The following is a 21,632-nucleotide window of genomic DNA, read 5'->3' as shown; positions in this document are numbered from 1 at the left end:
AAATCCAAGTGTTCTTTTTCCCATCCTAATCTGAATCTGGCTGCTGCTGGCCTGGACCTTGCTGTTGGCCTAATGACTTGTTTCCCCAGTTCTTCTCTTGCCCTTCTATAGTCCACTCTCCACCCAGCAGCCAGAGTGGTCATTTCAAAGAATGTATCAGATTGGGTCACAGCCCTGTGTAGACCTCTAGGTGGCTAGCCTTTGCAAAATCATCTCTTCTTGGACCCATGAGTGTGATTCTCACTCCGAGAACACAATAAATAGAAGTCTTCTCCTCCAAGGACCTTTGTGCCTCTCTTTTCTACCCCTCATTTTCACATGCGGCCTGCTTCTTAGTAGTTGGTCTCAGTTCATCTGTCTCAGCTCTGTCCGTCCTTTACAGGGAAGCCCTGTCACTTACATATATTCCCTGTTTTAATTTTCCATAAAGAACCTTTCCAACTGAATATATCTCATTCATTCCCTCATTCACTCATATGTCTGTTCACGCCTACTCTGATGTAAACTCCATCCACATTGAGGAGGGTATTATGAACAGTCAGTAAGACTATGGACATTGGAGGTGGGAGCAGTTCAAGAGAAAGAGCTAGCACTGTGTGCCAGGATGGGAAAGAAGGTTCTGCAAGGAAGGCTCTGGAGCTGAACATGGCTTGGGTGGATGGAGGGTGGAGGAAGTCACTGATGGCAGTGGGCAAGCCCTGAGTAGAGGTGAGGCAAGGATTCTTAGGGGCTGTTTGGTCTATTAAAGAGATCAGTTAACATGGACAGAAAGTTTGTTCATAATAAGAATAACGAGAGACAATGTTGGAAAGAAAGTAGTGACTGTATCTGAAAAGTCTAGAATGGTAGGGAGAGAAATGTGGCCTCTCATCTATGGACCAAAGGGTATCATGTTAGAAGCAGCACTTTAGAAAATCCATCCTTTGAGGGTATGCTCTCCATTTGACTCTTTTTCATACTTTCTTCACCTGAGACCTAAAAGTCCCTCCACTCCCCACCCCTGCCTACAGACATTCTCCAAATGTCTCACTCTCGGGCAACTGAGCATGCACAGACACTTCATTATTCAAGCCACTTGGCCAAACGTGTGCATGTGAAAAATGAATGTCCTCGGCCTGATGAATGAGTCAGACCACTGCATGTTGGATGTTCATGTGTTCTGTATGTGTGAATGTTGTGTTTCTAAGATGAAATCCCAGGAGGAAGCAAGTTGTGCTGTTATATAGCTCTTTGTCAGTGATGAAGCTGGCCAAATCTTAGAGATGTATGTTGTGGGCGTTCTTTACAGATGAAATGGAATGGAAACTAGTTTCCATTGCTGTCCCTTGGGTATTGAAGTGGCTAAATCTATGCTCTGACATCCAAGATACTTGATGCTGAATTCGGTTCCATAGCAGATAAATCTGAGTGAAAGTCTTGTTTATATAGTTTCAGAGGAAGTAAAAGGCTTTTCCATTCATCTGTTCTTAATGGTGATCAAAGAGACAGCTGTTATTCTTCTAGCTTAGTTCCTTGCAAGGGCTGATAAAGCCATTACTACAGTTGCTCCATACAGCTTTCTTTTGTTGGACTATGAGTGTTCTAACACCACCAAGATCCTGCTATTTTACAGAACCAAAAGATGAAGAAAACACTGACAGGGAGCTTACAGTACTTCACAAATCAGTTTTATTAATTTAAACACAAATTGAAGAAAAAGTCTGTACACAGTTGTGGACACGACACACCTTTATACAGTAAGGCCAAGATGATGAACTTTTGTCTTTTCAGTTTGCAGAGTACAAAAACATAAAATGGAAAGGCTAAAAAACTGTTGACTTCTGTTTGCTTCAAGCAAGAGAGGAAAAAACAACTGAATTCAATGATTCAACAATTTGGAGATATTCACAACTGACTAATTCTAGCAGCAACATGAAACCTTAGGAAAGGATAGGGCAGCTCTGTAGCTACTTTGGGTCAAAGCTGGTGGGTTTTTTTCCCTCCAATATACTATTAAAGAAAATTCATCCAAAAAGTAATCTCATGACAATGGAAGGCCTTTAGATGAGAGAAACTAGTGTCTAGATAAACTGATGGATTACTTCTGGCTGAACTTTTTTGAGGGTATTACAAAGGTGACAAGCTTCATTTCTCAGATTTACGCTTGTCATATAGTTAGGATGGGGTGAAAAGAGTAGCATTATTTTCTCGGTGATGATGACTGGATCATGTCCCACTGCTGGCAATGAACTTTTCTGGTGGGGGATGATGGTGGGACGTGGAGGGAAAGAGAAAGAACATGAATGTAAGGAAGTAATACAAAGTTGTGCTGATTTGCAGATATGTGGTCATGGCCTTCCTTAAACAAGAAAATATCATCTGGACACATGATAGTGTCCCTTTGCTAGTGTCCAATTCATGAGCCATTTATAAAATCTATCCATCATCTACCTTCTTTCTGTGGGAAGAAGCATTTGAATAACTCTCCTTTGCCAAATAGTTACACTGCATTAATGCTAAAAATGAAAAAGTGAGGTTGTAAGAGGACTTGTCTCCCCCCGCCCCCCGACCCCAGTTGTTTAAGACACTGATGTGTTATTTACCAAGGCCCTCCTAACAGCATTAAAAAAAAAAAAAAGTACAGATTGGGGAAAAAAATTATTAGAAAACAAAATCCTATTGACACTTGACATCCATGCTTTTGGTCTTGACAACATGATCTAAAAAAAAAAAAAAAAAATCCATTATCTACATATTTATACCCAGTACTTGGAGAAGGCCCTGCGTGTCTGTGCCGGTCCTCCTCATACTTCACTATCAAGCCATTGCTACCTTTCAATATCATTTTTCTAAACAATATGTAAAAGAAATCATCCATTATTACAAATTTACACCAAAAATTCTTTCTGTACATGATTGTCTCAGTGATGTACATATTATACGTTTAAATTAGACATATTTTAAACTACTTTGCAATGTGCTAAAATTCAAAGTACTTGCTGTGTCATGAGGCCAGGGCCTTTGATCGCTTCTGTCATGCTACTGTCTCTTCAGTTATCTGATGTCAAAAGTCTGTTTGCGTGAACTGTATGGTTCTTGAATTATACCTCGATAAAGCTGTTTTTTTTTTTTTAAAGTCTGTTCATAAATAAGTAGAGATGTACAGAAGACCCTGGGTATGAGACACCAGAAAAAGTAAACCTTTACAAGAAAAATCCCCCCACTGGTACTCAGGAAACCCACTTCAGTCTTTGTTGTGCAATCAAGTTTGCTGTATTGGAGAAGCTGTTTTATGTCACATTGAAGATGCTAGAAACATTAAGCGTCTGCAGGTCCTTTCTTCACAGGTTCGAACCATGGTTAGTTAATGTGGCCAAGACACACTACACTGTGCTAGAACATTCTCATGGCTTATTTGCAATGGATTCACAGTACTAGGAGTCAACAGCTGTTCTGAAGAAAGGGGTGTGGTGTCCTTCATTTCCCACAGAGGTGGAGGCGAGGACCCACAGCAGCTGGGTGTCAAAATGCTGAAATGTTAATTTGGAGTCTGGCGCCCAGTTGGGACTCAGCTTGGTGGATGTGTCCCCCGGTCACAGGGCGGCTGTGCAGCTTCAAAGTGCTAGGTGACTGTTACAGGTACTCCAGTTCCAAGGCATGATGTAGGGCCATGAGGTCCGAGTGACTGGAGACCCTCCAGAAGGGCATGGCGTGCTGCGGAGGGGCAGACAACGTGGTGAGGATGGGGAACGCGCCCAGCACCAGCCCTGAAGGGCTGCTCTGTCAGTCCACTCCACTGCCCAACCCCCTTTATTCCGAACTGTGAAAACTGCCCATTAAGATCTCAACATCACATCTGTTTAAAACAAAATCCAAACTTACTCCTCCCCTAAGAATGCCAGAGTGCATTTTAAAATGCAATTCGGGAGTCTGTTTTTAAGAAGGTGATGGGTATTTCTTAAGCAGACCTACACTGCCGCTTGAATGCTTATTCCAAACTTCAAATAAAACCCAGTAGCTGTGAACAAAAATGTGTCAAATATTTGCCTTTCAAAATCTGGATCCACTGGAGCTTTCATGCTGCAAGTTTAAGCGGTTTTCCTTAGTTGGTAGTATTTTACATTTTGCAAAATTTGATTTTAGTTCTAAAATCAAAATTTGATTGAAACAACTATTTTTTTCATTTATTTCCATCAGGCATTGTTCACACTGACCTTGAAACAACATTACCATATGAGAACATTTTAAATGAACATCTAAGGTAGTTTTTTCAGCTTTTTTTTTTTTGTAGTTGTTTAAAACATCAATCTAAAAATCTTCCTTAAATGATGGAGCTATCTTTGTAAAACATCTGAATTAACCAGAGACAAGAAAAACAGCCCCCTTCCCCGGCAAGAGCTTCATCATCCATGAAAGATAAAAACATGATTGATTATCAACTTTACGGCTCAAAAACATTATAATATGTATGAGCAAAATCTTAGATAAGAGACAGATAGTCATCACCTTTCAGAGAATAAAATTCTATTAAGCCCACAGAAAACTTTTTTTTTTACACAAAAAGTGAAGGTCTGAGTATAATTTGCAATTATAGTTCTAGGGGGTTTTTAAACAATTCAGACTATTAGGAGAATATGGCATGAAAACAAATAGAATTTGGAACTGAGGAGTTTTGGGGGGACTATCTAAATGACAGTAGAAGCTACTGTTTTGGTATAGATCACATACCTGTTGTTATTCTGGGGATGCAAAATATTGTTACTTATTGTCAATGTCTTTGTCTCAAGTGATCTGCTAAAAACATATACCATAGTCCAATATCACATGTAGGCCTTTCTGGATTCTAAACTATTTTGGGGTATCTCTGTTTTCGTTATCCTTCAATAACAGTTCAGCACCAAATACTAGAGATCTCTTTTCAAATATTTATCATGTTCCACTGGGCAACTTTAGATCATAAACATATATTGTACTATTTTGCATTCATTCATTCGAGATTTTTGTGTTTGCAAGCATGGCATACAAGACATCCCTGACCCACCCTTTCATAGTCTGTGGTTGAGTAGCAGACATGAATGGCAATCACGCAAGTTCACCTCAAAGGAGTAGGAGGAGGTGACTCCCTTTGCCTGGGGAACTGAGGGAGACACTTGGTAAGAGGAGAGGTAATAACTGAGCTAGTTATGAAAGGATGATCATTCAGAAGAGCACTGTAATGGCTGTGTGTGTGAAGGGGTGGAGGATAAAGGACAAGCTCATTGTTCGAATACTAGCTGTATGAGAGAAAGACATGGCTCTGACATTTTGGCTGTAGGAGTCAAATGGTGCAAGACCTGGTTAGTCCTGTTAAAGAGGACTATCCTATTGATAGTTATTAAGAACATTTAATATTGAGTAATTATAAGAAGACTGAGTCTAGGGAAGAGAACAGGGGATTCAAACATGTGTTAACAAATAATTATATTGCAAAATAACATTTTCTCTAAGTAGGCGCATACCAATGTGAAGCTTTTATGGATCAACAAGAGCTTCCCAGGCCCAGTAAGTGCAAAGTAAATAATTTTTTTTCCTGAATCAGTGTTTAGCTTGGAACAAATATTTCTTATATCAAATCAGAGAGTGATGGTAGCAAAAGAGGAAAAGAAAAGCAGGTTCTAGAATGAGGAGACCTGGGTTATACTCTCAACTCTGACTTTAGTAACATGACTTTGAATCATGACATCTCCTTGGAGCCCTAGTTTGTTTATTTGTAAAGTAACGGTTTAGGGGAAATGACTCAGGGTTGCTCCTAGGTTTAATAAAGTCAATAACTTTTTCATTAAAGTATTACTTGCTCAGCACTATAGCTAGAGCAGATTTATAAAATAATATACATACATAACATATCCTCCCACTGCCAAGAACCAGCAGGCAAGACATATCTGCTGAAACTTTTTTATTACAATGTAAGGCAGTATGGGATTAAGAATCAAAAATGACCTAGCCAGCACATCAAGTAAGAAAAATAAAAGCATCAGAATTGGAAAGGAAGAAGTAAAACTATTTGCAGATGACATAATTTTATGTATAGAAAATCCTAAAGACACCAACAAAAAACTGTTAGACCTAATCAATGAATTCAACAAAGTTGCAGGATACAAAATTAGCCTACAAAAATCAGCATTTCTATACACTAAGACCAAATTATCCAATAATAAAGTGATTCCGTTTACAACATCAAAAACAGTAAAAGTGCAGGATTTCTACACGGAAAACTATAAGACACAGATGAAAGAAACTGACACAAATAATAAATGGAAAGGTATGTCACGCTCATGATTAGAAGAACAAATGTTGTGAAAATGTTCATACTGTGTGTGCGTCCTTAGTTGCTCAGTTGTGTCTGACTGTGACTCCATGACTGTAGCCCAACAGGCTCCTCTGTCCATGGGATTTTCCAGGCAAGAATGCTGGAGCGGGCTGCCATGCCCTCCCTCCAGGGGATATTCCCAACCCAGGGACAGAACCCAGGTCTCCTGCATTGCAGGCAGTCTCTGTACTCTTCCGAGCCACCATCTACAGATTCAGTGCAATCTCTGTCAAAGTTCCAATAGCGATTTTTACAGAAGTAGAAAAAACAATCCTAAAATGTATATGGAGCTAAAAGACCTCAAATTGCTAAACCAATCCTGAGAAAGCACAAAGTGGGAGGCATCACACTTCCTGATTTCAGGCTGTATGATAAAGCTGCGGTAATCAAAACAGTATATAATAGAATAAAACAGATACATAGAAAATGGGACAGAATCAACAGCCCAGAACAAAGCCATGTATATATGCTTAATACTCAATGGAGAAAAGATGGTCTCTTCAATAAATGTTGCTGGGAATACTGGCTATTCACATATAAAAGAATGAAACAAACTATAAAAGAAGGAAACAACCTAAAAGGGACTAAAGACTTCAATAAGACCAAGAACCGTAAAACTCCTATAAGAAAACACTGGGGAAAAACTCCTTGACATCAGCCTTGGTAATGATCTTTTGGATATGACACCTAAAGCACAAGCAAACAAAATAAACAGGAAGACATATCAAACTAAAAAGTTTCTGCACAGCAAAAGAAATGATTGACAAAATGAAAAGATAACCTATGGAATGAGGAAAACAAAATTTGTAAACTATATATCTGATAAGGGGTTAATATCATAAAACTCAATAGCAAAACAATCTAAAAATTGGGCAGAATAGACATTTTTGTCAAGAAAATATACAGATGGCCAACAAGTATGTGAAGTAGTGCTCACCATTACTAATTAGGGAAATACAAATCAAAATCACAATGAGATAATCACCTCACACCTGTTAGAACAGCCTTCATCAAAAAGATAAGGGGTAACAAATGCTGATGAGGAGGTAGGGAAAAGGGAACCCTTATGCACTGCTGGTCAGAATGTAAATTGGTATAATCAGTATGGAAACGAGTCTGGCGGTTCCTTAAAAAATTAAAAACGTAACTACCACAGGACTAAACAATCCCACTTCTGGGTATATACATGCCCAAAGGAAATGCAAATAATATGTTGAACAGATACCGGCATCTTCATAGCAGAACTATTACCATACTCTTGATATGGAAACAACCTAAGTGTCCATCAACAGATGAATGGATAAAGACATGGTGAGATTACACCACATACATATGCAGATATTCAGATGGATGAAATGGGACTTAATGGACATGAATTTGAGCAAACTCTGGGAGACAGTGGAAGACAGAGGAGCCTACACCCATTGCTACAATCAATGGGGTGGCAAAGAGTCATACAGGACTTAGCGAATGAACAACAACATGGAGATACTCCATCCCATAACTAGAGCCCTGAAACCAGAACAGTTAACAATAATAGCCTAAACTGATGTGTGTGTGACTAGTTTATTGAGATTAGGCATAAATTGAGAAAAATGGGCACCAAGACTTAAATTTTGGGAAGTAGCACATGTTTTGGGGTCGTTGGAACCAAAATATTCCCTAATGGGAAGATGATAACACATCCTTTCCGTTCCTCTTGCCCACATGTGCGGTTTTCCAAATTTCCTTCTGCCACCTTTCCTGTCTGTTTATCCCTTCTGGTTATACATAAGATCAGTAATACAAAAAGCTGGGCGTGTGAACATTCACGTGTAATTTGAATTTTGCTGAATTATATTTCAAAACCATAAAAGCACATAGCCTTTGCCCTAGGCATTACACTTCTAGGAATTTATCCCACAAATGTATTGATACTTGCCCACGCATGAACCACATAAGAACTGTCTATAATAGTAAATTCTGGAAACCACCAAAATGTTGAGCCCCAGGGGACTTGTTAAATTATAGCACATCGATGTAATGAAATTCTGATGTGGTCATTTATAAGCATTAGAGATACAGAGCTCCATGTGCTTCCTGATATGAAATAACTACCAGGATATATATTAAGTGGAAAAAAAAAAGGTATAGAAAAAAGTATATAATTATAATTTGTATAAAAAATAAAATCTGTGCTTTCCTATGCATATATGTAAAAAAATTGCATATGGAGATACAAATACTTCACAAATTGTAAATAGATTATTCTGAGAATTTATGAAACTTTCGGCACAGTTTTGCTCTATGATTATTTGTATATCTGCATCCTCTCTGGACAAAGTCTGCACTTTAAAGATGAAATCCAATTTAAGATCTGGCATATAGTTTGTGCTCATTAAGTTAAATAAGTGTAATGGATTTAGAATAAAATTCTGTACTCAGTGTTAGTAATCCCTTTATCTCACTTAAAACTAAAAGCAAAAACCTGCATCAAAAATACTGTGTGTTTTTTTTTTTTTTTAAAGTCCTTATTTTTCTCCCAAATAAACTCAGAATCAAGCATTATGAAGCAGATTCTCAGGTTCATCTTGGTTTTGGGCAAGGTTTGGGATGCACAATGAAAATGGACATTTTTGATGAAGCTGTTGTTATTATGCAGAATAATGGATGCTTGTCATACCCCCTTCCCTCCATGTTATTTACAAGAGATTCATTTTAGGTGGTTCTCTGAAAAGTAAATAAAGTCAAAGTTATAAAACAAGGCCATTTTGCTCCATAAACCAAAACTGCTGTCAGTGTGCAGAAGACTATTACTTACACTTTGATTTTTTAAATCATGCTTTAACTATTTTCACTGGAGGAATGTTAGGAAAACAAGAAATTTTATGGTTAAAAAAAAGCATGGCAAATTTTGACAACAAAAGACATAACATACATCAAAGGAAGATATTGACAGGGAGATAGTTTCTCTGAACAGTCTTTCTAGGAACAAAGAGGTGCTTGAAGAAAACTCTTACAAGAGATCTTTTTTAGAATTTGCTTATTTATTCTAGGGTGAAAAACTGAAAGCATTTCCTCTAAGATCAGAAATAAGAAAAGGATGTCCATTCTTACCACTATGATTCAACATAGTTTTGGAAATCCTAGCCACATCAATCAGAGAAGAAAAAGAAAAGGGATACAAATTGGACCACAACACTACTAGAGCTCATCAATGAATTTGGTAAAGTTACAGAATACAAAGTACACAGAAATCTCTTGCATTCCTATATATTAGTAATGAGAAATCAGAAAAAGAAAACTAATTCAAAAAGATACACGCACCCCAGTGTTCACTGCAGCAATATTTACAATAGCCAGGACATGGAAGCGATCTAAATGTCCATCAACAGAGGAATGGATAAAGAAAATGTGGTACACATATACAATGGAATATTAGTCATAAAAAGAATTAAATAATGCTATTTGCAGCAACATGAATGGACCTTACTGAGTGAAGGAAGTTGGACACAGAAAGACAAATACCATATCACTTAAATGTGGAATTTAAAAGAACAGTACAAATGAACTTATTTATAAAACAAAGTGTTACAGATGTAGAAAGCAAACTTATGGTTACCAAGGGATAAGGCAGGGGGAGAGATAAATTGGAATTGACATAAACACACTGCTGCTGCTAAGTCGCTTCAGTTGTGTCCAACTCTGTGCGACCCCATAGATGGCAGCCCACCAGGCTCCTCCATCCATGGGATTTTCCAGGCAAGAGTACTGGAGTGGGGTGCCACTGCCTTCTCCGATAAACACACTAATTATATATATATATATATATATATATATATATATATATATATATATAAAGACCTACTGTTGCAAAGAGTTGGACACGACTGAAGTGACTGAGCAAGCACATATAGCCCAGGGAACTCTACTCAACACTCTTAATGACCTACATGGGGATAGAATCTAACAAAGAGTGGATATATGTATAATTGATTTACTTTGCCGTACATGTGAAACTAATACAACACTGTACATCAACTATACTCCAATAAAAAATTTTTTTTAAGATCTTTTTAGAATAATGTTTTTTTAAAAACAAAGGTATCTCTAACCTTTTCTCTTTGAAGGAATGTTTTTTAATGATACAATTATAGAATTAGATCAAATTACTGATGAAACTCCTGGAATTGTATGGAAGAGAGCAACGGGGACAGAGCAGATTTTGAGCATAACAAAACAGGTAACTGGCAGAATACTTACTAGTTTTCAGTCCTGGGCTAAAAAAAAACCACTACATCTAGCAAAAGAACATTATTTAGGGAGATGAAAGACCTCTCTACAGGTAGGAGGCAAGAGTGTTGTACTAGATTTTTAAAAGGACACAGGAAACTAAGACACAAGCTAAATGGTTAAAACTGATTTAGAAGAAAAGCAAAATGTTTTGATCTTGCACATCATTTTAGTACCCACTCTTGCAGCACTTCACTGTTTCACTGTCAGTTTTATTCAGTGATCTGAAATGCTTGTGAACCAAATTATAAACTAGAATTAATGATTTAAAAAATTTTAATCATGAGTATAAAATGGGGAGAACACTTAACATGGTTCTATATACCTCCCCAAAGGAATAAACATTGCACGCTATAACAATTTTTTAAAAGCATTAAAATTATTTTTTGTAAACCAAATCATATTTAAGATATCTAAGTAAAGTTTATAATTTGAAGGAACTTTGTGCTGAATCTCAGAGATATAATTGGCTTCATATCTTAGTTTGGTAGCTTTCAAGCAGTGTGATCTTGGCCAAAGTATTCACCTTCCTGTGACATCTGAATCACAGGTGCAATTTTTAGGAATCTGAATATTTCTGAAAAATCTGTACAATTTACAAACACACATAAAGATCTTACAACTCCAGGCTACAGTTGCCTTACAGTTTCCAAGCTGGTAGGTCTCAAAGTGCAGAGTTCCTTTGTAACAGAGTACTGCACTGATCACAAACACTTATCCCAAGAAGCTAAAACAAAGTTGAAGCTACAACTTCTTATTCACGGTCAAACAATTTAAAGAGGATGTTCTTTGTAAGCAGTTGTCTATTTTTTTTTTTGGTACAGGTGTGTGTGTTTGTCCTGAATAAAAAGAATAATATGTCCAAGGGATAAACACTGGAAACAATTTTAACTGCTCTTCAGAGGGAACAAATACTCTCAGTACTGTTTCTACTTTCAATTCTAACATCAAACCAGTAATTCCTTTTCTTTTTCCATGTTGTGTTCACCTACACAAATATCTAAGAAAAAAAAACTTCTCATAAAGGCTTAGGAAGAAACTGGTCTACAAAATCCTTGATTGGGGACCAAAGACTTGACTTGTGTCTTTTCTTTTTTTTTTTTTCATATTAAGTCATCACTTACATAAACATTCTTCTGTCTACCACAAGCCAGAAAGCCACATTTTGGCTTCTCTTTAAAATATTTTGCTGAATACCAGATGGAGAAGGACCAGCCTGGAGGGCACATTCACACCTTGGCCCTGGGCCATCCTGGCATGCAATTCTGCTCTTCAATTCTATGATGCTCAGAGGTGCAAAACTATTCCATGTTCCCATTGCCACTAGGAGGTCCAGTCTAGAAATGGCAGGGGATTACAGAGGCTTCCTTAGGAAAAAGACTTGAGTCTGGATTGGGCACTTTATTTAGTCTGGGAAAGATTTCTTTTTATGAAGACAGCCCAAAGGGCTAACAGATGTAGCTAATGACAATGGCCATTGGTGAAGCTGGAATGCAGAGTGAGTGCTTAGATGGCAAAAACTGCTTAGAATCAAGTTTTTAAAAAGTGTGGGTGGGTTTCCACCAGTGCTGATCACACTTGGGGAAACTGTAATCCTGGGAATATGGTGTATCTATGAATATAAGAGAAATAATCTATTATTTATAGAATTAGGGTCAGTTTCTATGCTTTGATGGGCTTTCCTGGTGGCTCAGATGGTAAAGAATCAGCCTGCAATGCAGGAGACGTGGGTTCCATCCTTGGGTTAGGAAGATCCCCTGGAGAAGGTCATAGCAACCGACTCCAATATTTTTGCTTGGAGAATTCCACAGAAGAGCCTGGCAGACTACAGTCCATGGGGTCACAAAGAGTCAGACATAACTAAGCGACTTACACTTTCTATGCTTTTACTGGAATTCAGGGTTACTGAAGGTGAATTTACCATTCTTGGACTCTATAAAGAGGCTGGACATGTGCCATACTGCATCTATGGTGTGGTGCCATTTCTGGGATATACTGGACTATTCCAGAAGAGCTTTCCTCCTTTATGGAAAGATACTGTGTCATTTCTATGAGTGAGGGTGTGGGCAAGAGATGAAAAAATTATCCTATTGGTTAATCTCAAAATATTTAATGCTCTTCAATTTAAGAAATATTACAGCATGACTGTGCCAATATTTAGGGAGTTGTGAAAAAGAAATGAAGACTGAGGGCCAAACAAAAATCAATCAAAATATAAGATTCCTACCTCTCAGGAGCTCATACTTAACCGCTGATTCAGGCACATACACAAATAGTTAATAATAATGGCTGCCACTTGTTGCATACTTCATAGTTATCAGACCCTGTCTTATATCTTAACAACTTATTTACCAGAGACATATCAATATATCTCTTGTTACTTGAATGTTATTGACCAGAGTGTTTCAAAATATTCACTGATGTAACAAACTGCCACAGCTGCTAGTTTCTGCAAAAGTCCCACAGTCCATAATGCGTTAACTAAATCTAAACCTTGAAATAGCCCAACGAGCTAGGTGCTGCTACTGTCCCTATGTATAGATAGAGAGAGAGAAGGGTAAAGTAACCTGTTCAGAGCTGGTAAATGACAGAGCTGCAATTCAAACGCAGGGCTGTCTGGCTCAAGAATCCAAGTTATTTCCCATAGCTTCTCCAATTAAGGACTTTCCTGGTGGCTCAGATGGTATAGAGTCTTCCTGCAATGCTGGAGACTTGGATTTGATCCCTGGGTCAGGAAGATCCCCTGGAGAAGGGAATGGCTACGCACTCCAGTATTCTTACCTGGAGAACTCCACAGACAGAGGAGCCTGGTGGGCCTACAGTCCATGGGGTTGCAAAGAGTCGGACATGACTGAGTGACTAATATTTTCACTTTTTTCGCTTTCTCCAATTATAGAATAAGTGGTGCTACTTATAACTGAGTTCTTACAAACAAGAGAAACAGAAAAGGTGGTATATAAACTGGATTTTGAAAAATGAGGAAGACAGTGACATTCGGGCCCTGGGGAAAGCAGGGAGGAGGTCCTGGGCGTGGCCAGAGGAAGGTAAGCAGACCAATATGCCTACAGCGTAAGATGCAAGAATGGAGGAGACTGAAAGGTAGGTTGTTACTAGATGGTGTAGACCCTGAATGCCTGGCTAAGGAATGTGGTCCCCTCTCCTTCCCCCTTTTTAAAATGTGATGAAGGACATTCATGAGAAAGCTTTTGCTAAAGGAAATGACAGAATTATCCTTGCAGGGATGCAGAAAAATAGAAATATGATGGGTAAACTGGATCAAGAGAGCTAAAGTTGGGTCTGCTTCCTTCCTCCTCTCTGCACATCCCCAAAGGGTGATTCACTGACCTTGTGATCAAAAGAAGGTACTCTACTCTAGGGAAGAAGAGTTCTGCATCCTAGCTCTGATCAGCTGGTAGCGTCTTTCTGAACTGATGTTTAGAAGGTTCGTAGGCTGCATCCAGGCTTAGGTAACAAAGGTTTAATCACCTGGTGATGTCTGCCGTGGGTGCAGAGAGGGGCATGCTGGCGTTAGCAGGCATGTATGCTGTCTCTATTCCAGGTGACAGATGCAGAGCTAAGCCTCCTTTTCTGTTCCCAAGTCCACATTCTGTGAAGATGAACCATCCATGACCCCTGAGCTTGTGAATATCCCTCTTCAAAAAGATTATTTCAATAATGATTAAATTCTACTCTGCCCTTGATCAGTGCTTACAGTTCTGAACGCATTCACAATCTGTTTCAGAGGAATGTAATGTGTTTAAATGATCCAGCTCAGGATTTTGAGGACTAAGAAAAATTAAAGGGCACAAGAAACACCAATGAGGAACACTCACCTTTTTTGCCCCTTGTTCCTCTTCCACACCATCTCCTATGACAACATACACCACTTTTCTTCCAAACCTCTGAATTATTCTCTCAAAACAGCTTTCCTTTCCTAATGAACAAAAGTAAATTATAAAAAAATGTAAACTTTGTAAGTCAGCACTCTAGGACTTAAACTTTTTATATAAAATGCTGTCTTTATGCTTCTGACCCAACTCTATCATACTTGTGTGAACTAGGAAAAGCATGCTTTTACATGCCATTTGGGGAGTATGCAGAACAGCACAATACAGCAAAAACTAAATGAATTACCCATGTGGTATCCTGTCCCTGGGAAATTGACAGTTTTAGTACTTTTTCCTCCAAGACACATTTATTAAAAAGTAGATCTAGTCATTTAAAGTATAAATTTGGTAGAAAAAGTATTGTTTTGTAGTAGTACTTTGCCCCCTCTGAGCTGAGACTAAACAAAATCATGCCATTCTGCCAATATATTTTAACTTGATTTAAAAAACATTTCATGATCTATCAAACACTGAATCTAATATCTGATTGAAAGGCTGTTGAGAAGGATGAACAAAACTGAAGGACTGGTTTTGTTACGGCAAGAGAAATCAAACACTGGACTTAGTTTATCCCTTCATTTTCAGGTTGGAATACTTCTTTGAATGAAAGACACTTCCAAGGCCAAATGTGTTGACTGGAAATATTCTTGGAAAACTGTTTCTAAAATGAATGTCATGTAATTTGGGGCCTTACCAGAGCATGCTTGCCTGATCCATGCTACAATACCTATAAGAGCATGCTTGCCTGACCCAGGCATCTAATGTTCAGTAAAGTACTTTCCTAGAGGAAAAGCGGGATAAAGGTAACAGGATACCTTTATCTGTCTATTATCTTTCCCACGTCAAGACTTAGTTTGGGCTCCAGTGGCAGCTATGCTGTCAGCACATCCCTGTGGTTAATGCAGTCATTGTTGCTTTGCAGAACAGGAACTGGGGTTCCAAGTCCAGGGCTGCCAATAAGGTCATTTTAATGGACAATGGGACAGTTTATAGTTTTCAGATGTGAATGGCTGAGCGGGACCTGTACCTCTTTCAAATAAGGATCAGATATACACACGAACAAATTGCTTGTTTGCTTAAACAAATGTCTGCTTTATATTTGTATTTTGCACTAAAATCTCTAGTTTGCATCTGACAGAATGAAATGGAGCCAGCCTTATTCAAAGATGTCATTTCAATGCTTCTGTAGTTGCTCACTAACCTGTGAAATATTAAATCACTTTGAGAAACAAATACAAAGGCTGGTTTTCACTGCAAAAAAATATACAACCGAACACTTGGATGTCATGAAACTTTCTTTTCCCCCTTAGAGCGAAATGTTTGCATGTTTTTGTTAAGTTTCCTCTTCACGGGAAAAGGAAGGTAAACTCAATGTGACTTTAAAATAAAGCTGTGATGGACAAATTCTCACCCTAATACTATCTTCCTAATAAGGTTCATTGTGAATACACAATAAGAATTAATAAACTGAAGCTCACATTTAGAGATTAATTTGAGGTCTTACATGGAATTTTGATTTTGATGAATCCATTTTGTCTGAAAGAACATCACAGCTCTCTGCTGAATGACAGACCAGTCCCTTTCCTTTTCTGATTTTGCCATTTTGCCTATAGGAAAACATCCCTGGTTTTTCTGCACTGATCCCCATGTCACAATCTCATTTGATGGCAAGATGAGCAGTAATTAACAGGAGTTTCAATCTCTATTTTTATTACTAAAAAAAAAAAAAAAATCACAGGAACGTGATTCTACCACTGGTTTTGAGATCATTTCTACCACTGTACAGTATTTAAATTGAATTTTTATTCTATATTGAAAAAAATTCCAATATTGCAAACAATATGTCCATTAAAAATACTTTCTTGATTGTTATTATAATTTCCTATTATCCTCACATTTTCAGATTATTTGAGATTAAACTTCAACTTGCAGAACATGTAATATACTACTATTCCTTTCCTTCTAGGAAGTTAAGTACTATCTCTTGTATATTATATGCTTATTTGGAATATGTTCTTTCTTTCATGTGCCAATAAAACCTTATCTTGGATCCCTGTTCACAAAACATGATTTCTCTTAACTGATACAGATAAAGACCTGAGTTAATGGAAATTGATTACTAATTTATCTGAGAACATGTAAAAATTCTGGGTATATCAGGCTACTAGGAATTCTTTGTTTTATAAGGGTCTTCTAGTTTTCTGTTCTTGGCCTTTCTCAGGAGGCAGCAGTCATTCTCAAACTCCAACTATTTCCAACTTTATAGGGTTATTTGAATATCCTACAGGTTCTTCAAACTCACATAAGTAGGATCAAACTCTTATTTTTGTCATCAAATCAGATCATTTCCCCATCAGCTAATAGTGTCAATACTGATCCAGTTGCCTAAGAGAAACCTCTATTGTCAGCCTTCTTCTGAACAAACAACCATATATTCATCCATTTCATTCAACATTGAGTACCTACTATGTGCTAGGCCCTATGGCTACAATGATGAATGACCCAGACAGACTCAGTTATCAAGGAGACTATGAACAAATAACTAAACACGTAATTTTTTAGTGATAGTTTAGTAAATTCTTTGAAGAGAAGAACAAATCAGAGATAGTCTGTTTTGCCCCTTTTTCTTCAGCCAGAAACAACCTTCTTCCCACTTACCAGGTCACTCATCCTCTGTCCCTAGGACTCAATTATATAACATTCACCTCATCATAGCAACATATAAGCCCACTTAAAACCCAAATCTACCTTGCCAGCTACCCATGAATACTGCATATTAATCACCCAGGAAAACTCACAACTCCCTCAGCAGGGAATACATTTTAATTTCTCTGTTGCTTTGTTCTCACTAGCCATCTGCCTATAAAAACTGCCTATAAATAAACTCTTATATACCCTTCTATACCCAGCTCAAATGTCAGACCTTCCCTTTAACTTTCACTGACACTTGCCCTTCTGCCTCCTTCTGAGTGGGACTCTCCCAATGAAGTGCACACTGGGCACTTACTGGTAGGATACCTCAGCATGTGGAATGGTCTGCTGGACCTCAGACTCAGAGATCTACTCTAACCCTCAACTTTACTAGCTGTTAACTTTAACTGACTTGCTTATATCTCTGAGATTTAGCTTCCTCAGTTGTAAAATGAAAAGGTTGCAAAGATGGACTTTAATATGTAAAATGTTTAGTACGATTCTGGGCACCTAGTAAATACTTGATAAATGTTCATTTATATACCACTGAATACTTTGTCATACTATAGTTATTTTGTTGTCTGTTTCCTCTGTTAGTGAATTCCCTAAGAACAAGAGCCATGTCTTCTTTTAATTCCTACTTTTGTTTTGTCTTGCTTGATATTTTAAGTAAATTTCACAGTAATCTTTCCTAACTACATTTTCTTTTTGCAAGAATCTAATTTTTTGATCCCCATAACAAAAATGAGAACTTAATCATTTACACATGTTAAAGCAAAAAAAAAAAAAAAAATAGTTCCAGTAATAATAATATATTGGAGTTGCCTAATTAAAGCTGCTATTAGTTATTTCTGCTTTGTATGTTTCTATATAACTACTTGTTTTAGCTTATAAAATAATTTTTGTTGAAGCTACCTAAGAGAATAAAAATCAGATAATAATCTAAAAATGATGCTAAGTTGACGGTAGTAAAATGCATAAGTTTTAATGTCAGCCAGTGAAGTAAAAATTTCTGAGTTCAGCTACATGGATTATGCTTTATATTTCTCTTCACATCTAAAGGCAATTTTGACAATAAACTTGGTTTAAACATTATTCTAGTTTTCTGACATTTAGAATCCTGTAAATAAAATCCTATTTATTGCCTTTTGTTTTTACTAGCCTGAAAGCAAAAGGTTGACTGTTATATAAATGATTAAAAAGTAGCTTACCTATTTTAGTTGCACTGTAAATATTTTCTATTGGAAATACAATTCCTAAACCATATAGCAAGACTTTCGCCAACGCTGGGATAAGCTGAGTAGTTGTTACTAAAATATTCACACAGTTCGTTCTATGAGAACAGAAAGAAAAAAAAGACAGTTGAAAAATAAGTCTCCACAACGAACAAGCAAAGCCTGTCTTCAGGCAGAGGCCCTACGAAGTGACTTGGGGACAACTTACCGGGAGTGAATGAGCGTGAGGGCTTTCAGAGCCAGTGTCAACCAGGAGTCTGTCAGGGCTTCAATTTCAGCCCTTAGCTGCAACCAGGCTTCCCTCTTGGCTGGACCAAGCAGACCTGTGGATTTAAAAGCAAAGGAACTACTTCCTTACCAACGAGTTTTGCCAACTTTATAAACAATAAACATTTAAAACTACTCTAATACCTCCCTCAAGCTTTACGTGTACTAAGCAATTTTTTCACATACCATTCAACAAATATTTAGTACTGTAGGGGACATCTATTGTTTCTGCATCCCCGACATCCCTTTTTCTAGTTATAGAAGTCCTCTCTTCTATTGAGGGAGCCTACTCACCCCTATTCCTCCAACTGAATAATTTGGGCAGAGACACAACACTATCGTCTGGCTCCCAGAACAGGCATATGACCTTGTCTTGGCCGCTGAAAGTGTCTGGAACGTTTTTGTTGAATCTATTGGGAAAGATGTTTCTCCACCCCATGGAGGTGCTGGACTGGTTGAATAGAAGCCTGGGTCTACTGGTGGTCACTTTTGCCACCTTTCAGGAAGGACTGACCCCAAAGGAAATCACAGGCCAAGGATTACTGATTGCATCACCAGGGCATCTGAATTTAGCCATGCTAGAAACCAACACCCACCCTTAAACTTTTCATTGTGTGTTAGTTGCTCAGTCGTGTCTGACTCTCTGCAACCCCATGGACTATAGCAGCCCACCAGGCTCCTCGGTCCATGGAACTCTCCAGGCCAGAATACTGGAGTGGGTTGCCATTCCCGTCTCCAGGGGATGTTCCCAACCCAGGGATTGAACCCAGGTCTCCTGCATTGCAGGTAGATTCTTTATCATCTGAGCCACCAGGGAGGTCAATATATTCCTTTTCGTACCAAAGTCCTTTTGAAACACAATCAAAAGATGAACTAATACAAACATCTACCTGCGAAGGATCCTTTATGATTCATCTTAAGTCCTCTAGGCAAGAAGTCAAGAAATGTACTCCAGTAAGTTTACTAACTCACACCACTGGCCAGGGCAGCTGGCTCTAAGTCTATTACTTCTCTCACTCAATCACAGCAGAATAATCACTGGTTAGATGAAACTACTCTCAGCAAAAGCTGTTCTACCCCCAAAAATGTGATGTAAATGTGTGATGCTCTGAGTATTTTATTGAGACTGTCTTAAGCAACCCAGCAGGCTACTGATGATAGTCACTTGCCTCCAACATTATTTTTGTAGGTATTGTAGATCTCTTTTACTCGTCTGTAGCGGAAGGCCAACTTTCTCATCCAGTCTACACCGCCCCGCACACCGGTTGCCAAGCATAAATTAGCACTGGTTGCTGCAGCAGGAAAGCCATCTGTTCCAAAGTTATATGTGCTATTTAGATGCAAGAAAAGCCCAAAGTTAACCAAAGAGAAAGTTCATCTTAATGAGCTGAGCAATTAAACCATAACATCCCGATCACGGGCTCACCTTAGGTCTTGTCCATTGTCATCGGAAGAGACATCGTCTATATGAACTTGGTCACATTCCTAAAACACAATTAAAATTGATACATGTTAATTTTGAAAAAGCGTCTACATTTTTGGGGGGAAAAACCATACACAGCTATTTAAAAAAAACAACCACCACCAAACACTGAAATTGGTAGTGTTTGCCAACCACGTCAATCAGTAGGTGGCAGTCTTGTTAAATTGACATTTTTACCTACTTTGGGTCCTTTTTCAATGTAAGAAAGGAGCAATGTCAATACGGACTACTGTTACTCAGGTTCAGAAAACACATTTTTGTGTTTAGAAAGGAAAGTGATCGAAAACAATTAGCATATGTGTTCCATAAACCTCAGGTACCTGAAGACATCACACTGCTCTGAGCTGATTCAGTCAATGCTGAAGTGTAACTGAAACCAGACATTTCGGTAAATCTAACATGCTAGAAAAATTAAACCTGATGCTAACTGCCAATGAAATTATGACCTTTGATTGCTGTTGAGCCACACACCAACACAGCCTGAGGCCAGCGTGGAGCCCAGACCAGAAAATCTGTTACTAGTTTGCCATTGATTTGAGAGATGTTTTATTTTGCTCGCGCACACACACACGTGTGTGTGTGTGTGTGTGTGTGTGTGTGTGTGTAGGAAAAAAGCATGGGAGACTTCCCAATCTAAAAAAAATTAACCATGATGTTTTTCTTTTACTGTTTTCAAAAAACTTTTTTTAACTGTTTTTCTGTTATTACATTTTCATTTTAAATAGTGGATTTATGAGTTGATTATAAAATGATTGGAACAGACCTGATTTTAAAATGCCACACCATGCATAAACTGTTTAGAATAGGGGGTGTAATTGTGGGTTAAGGCCCAGTCAGACGGGTTCACACTGATACACCTGTTCACATGTAAGCACTCCTACATCTCACTGCTGTGCCCCAGCCTCCAGCATCTTTGTGGGAAGAGCAACACTCAATAAACATTTGCTGAACAAATGAAGGCAAACTATAATTTGGAGACATGGTCTCTAGTTCAGAAACAAGTAATACGCACTTGGCATGTTTTAATATTTTAGCCATGATTCTTCTCTTGGCAGTCAGCCTCCAAATACCACAGTGGCCTTTCTGACACTTATTTCCATTAAAAGTTTTAGTGAAAAAAATCTTATAAGAAATCGGCAGGCGTGCATCTTGTATTTTAAAAGGTTCTTTGGACTAAAGCTCTAGCCATCCTTCCCACAGAGTTCACCTCATCAAATCTATCCTATCCCTCTAGTGCTTGACATTCAATGTGTAACAAAGATGCCAGAGATAAAGCACCCTAGGAATAGAAGGTGGATTTTTATGTTGCCGGTTCCTTCTGCACAAATTCTTTCTCTCCACGGATTTGTGAGGAAGGGAGCAGGAGATAGAAGTGGAAAGAAACTCAAACCAGCTGTTGCTTAACAGAATTAAAATCCTGACCCCAACCTCTTCCTTCTAAAGCATCTATTTTCCAGGCAACCCTCTCC

At 38.1% G+C, this 21,632-nt stretch overlaps 1 protein-coding gene and 1 long non-coding RNA gene across 26 annotated transcripts in view; one reads left to right on the top strand and one right to left on the bottom strand.

Moving 5' to 3' along the window:
* LOC147359371 (uncharacterized) overlaps positions 1-15,720 on the top strand; it is a 119,852-nt gene extending 104,132 nt beyond the window's left edge. For both annotated transcript variants that reach the window (XR_015140748.1, XR_015140747.1), the window contains 2 exons: positions 13,497-13,644; positions 15,073-15,720. This is a non-coding gene — a long non-coding RNA (uncharacterized LOC147359371). The remainder of the gene's footprint in view (positions 1-13,496; positions 13,645-15,072) is intronic.
* The window catches only part of EYA1 (EYA transcriptional coactivator and phosphatase 1), a 627,341-nt gene continuing 607,354 nt past the window's right edge, over positions 1,646-21,632 (bottom strand). For 22 of the 24 annotated variants that reach the window (XM_086336569.1, XM_086336592.1, XM_086336567.1 and 19 more), the window contains 6 exons: positions 20,107-20,165; positions 19,850-20,010; positions 18,622-18,736; positions 18,390-18,511; positions 14,434-14,534; positions 1,646-3,693 (listed from right to left, as the gene is read on the bottom strand). In XM_086336569.1, the coding sequence (XP_086192695.1) occupies positions 3,613-3,693; positions 14,434-14,534; positions 18,390-18,511; positions 18,622-18,736; positions 19,850-20,010; positions 20,107-20,165 (639 nt within the window). In that variant the 3' untranslated portion in view covers positions 1,646-3,612. Of the gene's footprint in view, positions 3,694-13,477; positions 14,208-14,433; positions 14,535-18,389; positions 18,512-18,621; positions 18,737-19,849; positions 20,011-20,106; positions 20,166-21,632 lie in introns of those variants that run through there. The other 2 variants (XM_086336588.1, XM_086336573.1) reach the window with 2 other exon arrangements.

The sequence above is a fragment of the Bos grunniens genome, chromosome 14 (genome assembly GCF_055505025.1).
Source record: "Bos grunniens cultivar Pamir isolate PY7600 chromosome 14, Bosgru_T2T1.0, whole genome shotgun sequence".
Lineage (NCBI taxonomy): Eukaryota > Metazoa > Chordata > Mammalia > Artiodactyla > Bovidae > Bos > Bos grunniens.
The sequence above is the reverse complement of the archived record's forward strand: the minus strand, read 5'-3'. Positions and strand labels throughout refer to the sequence as shown.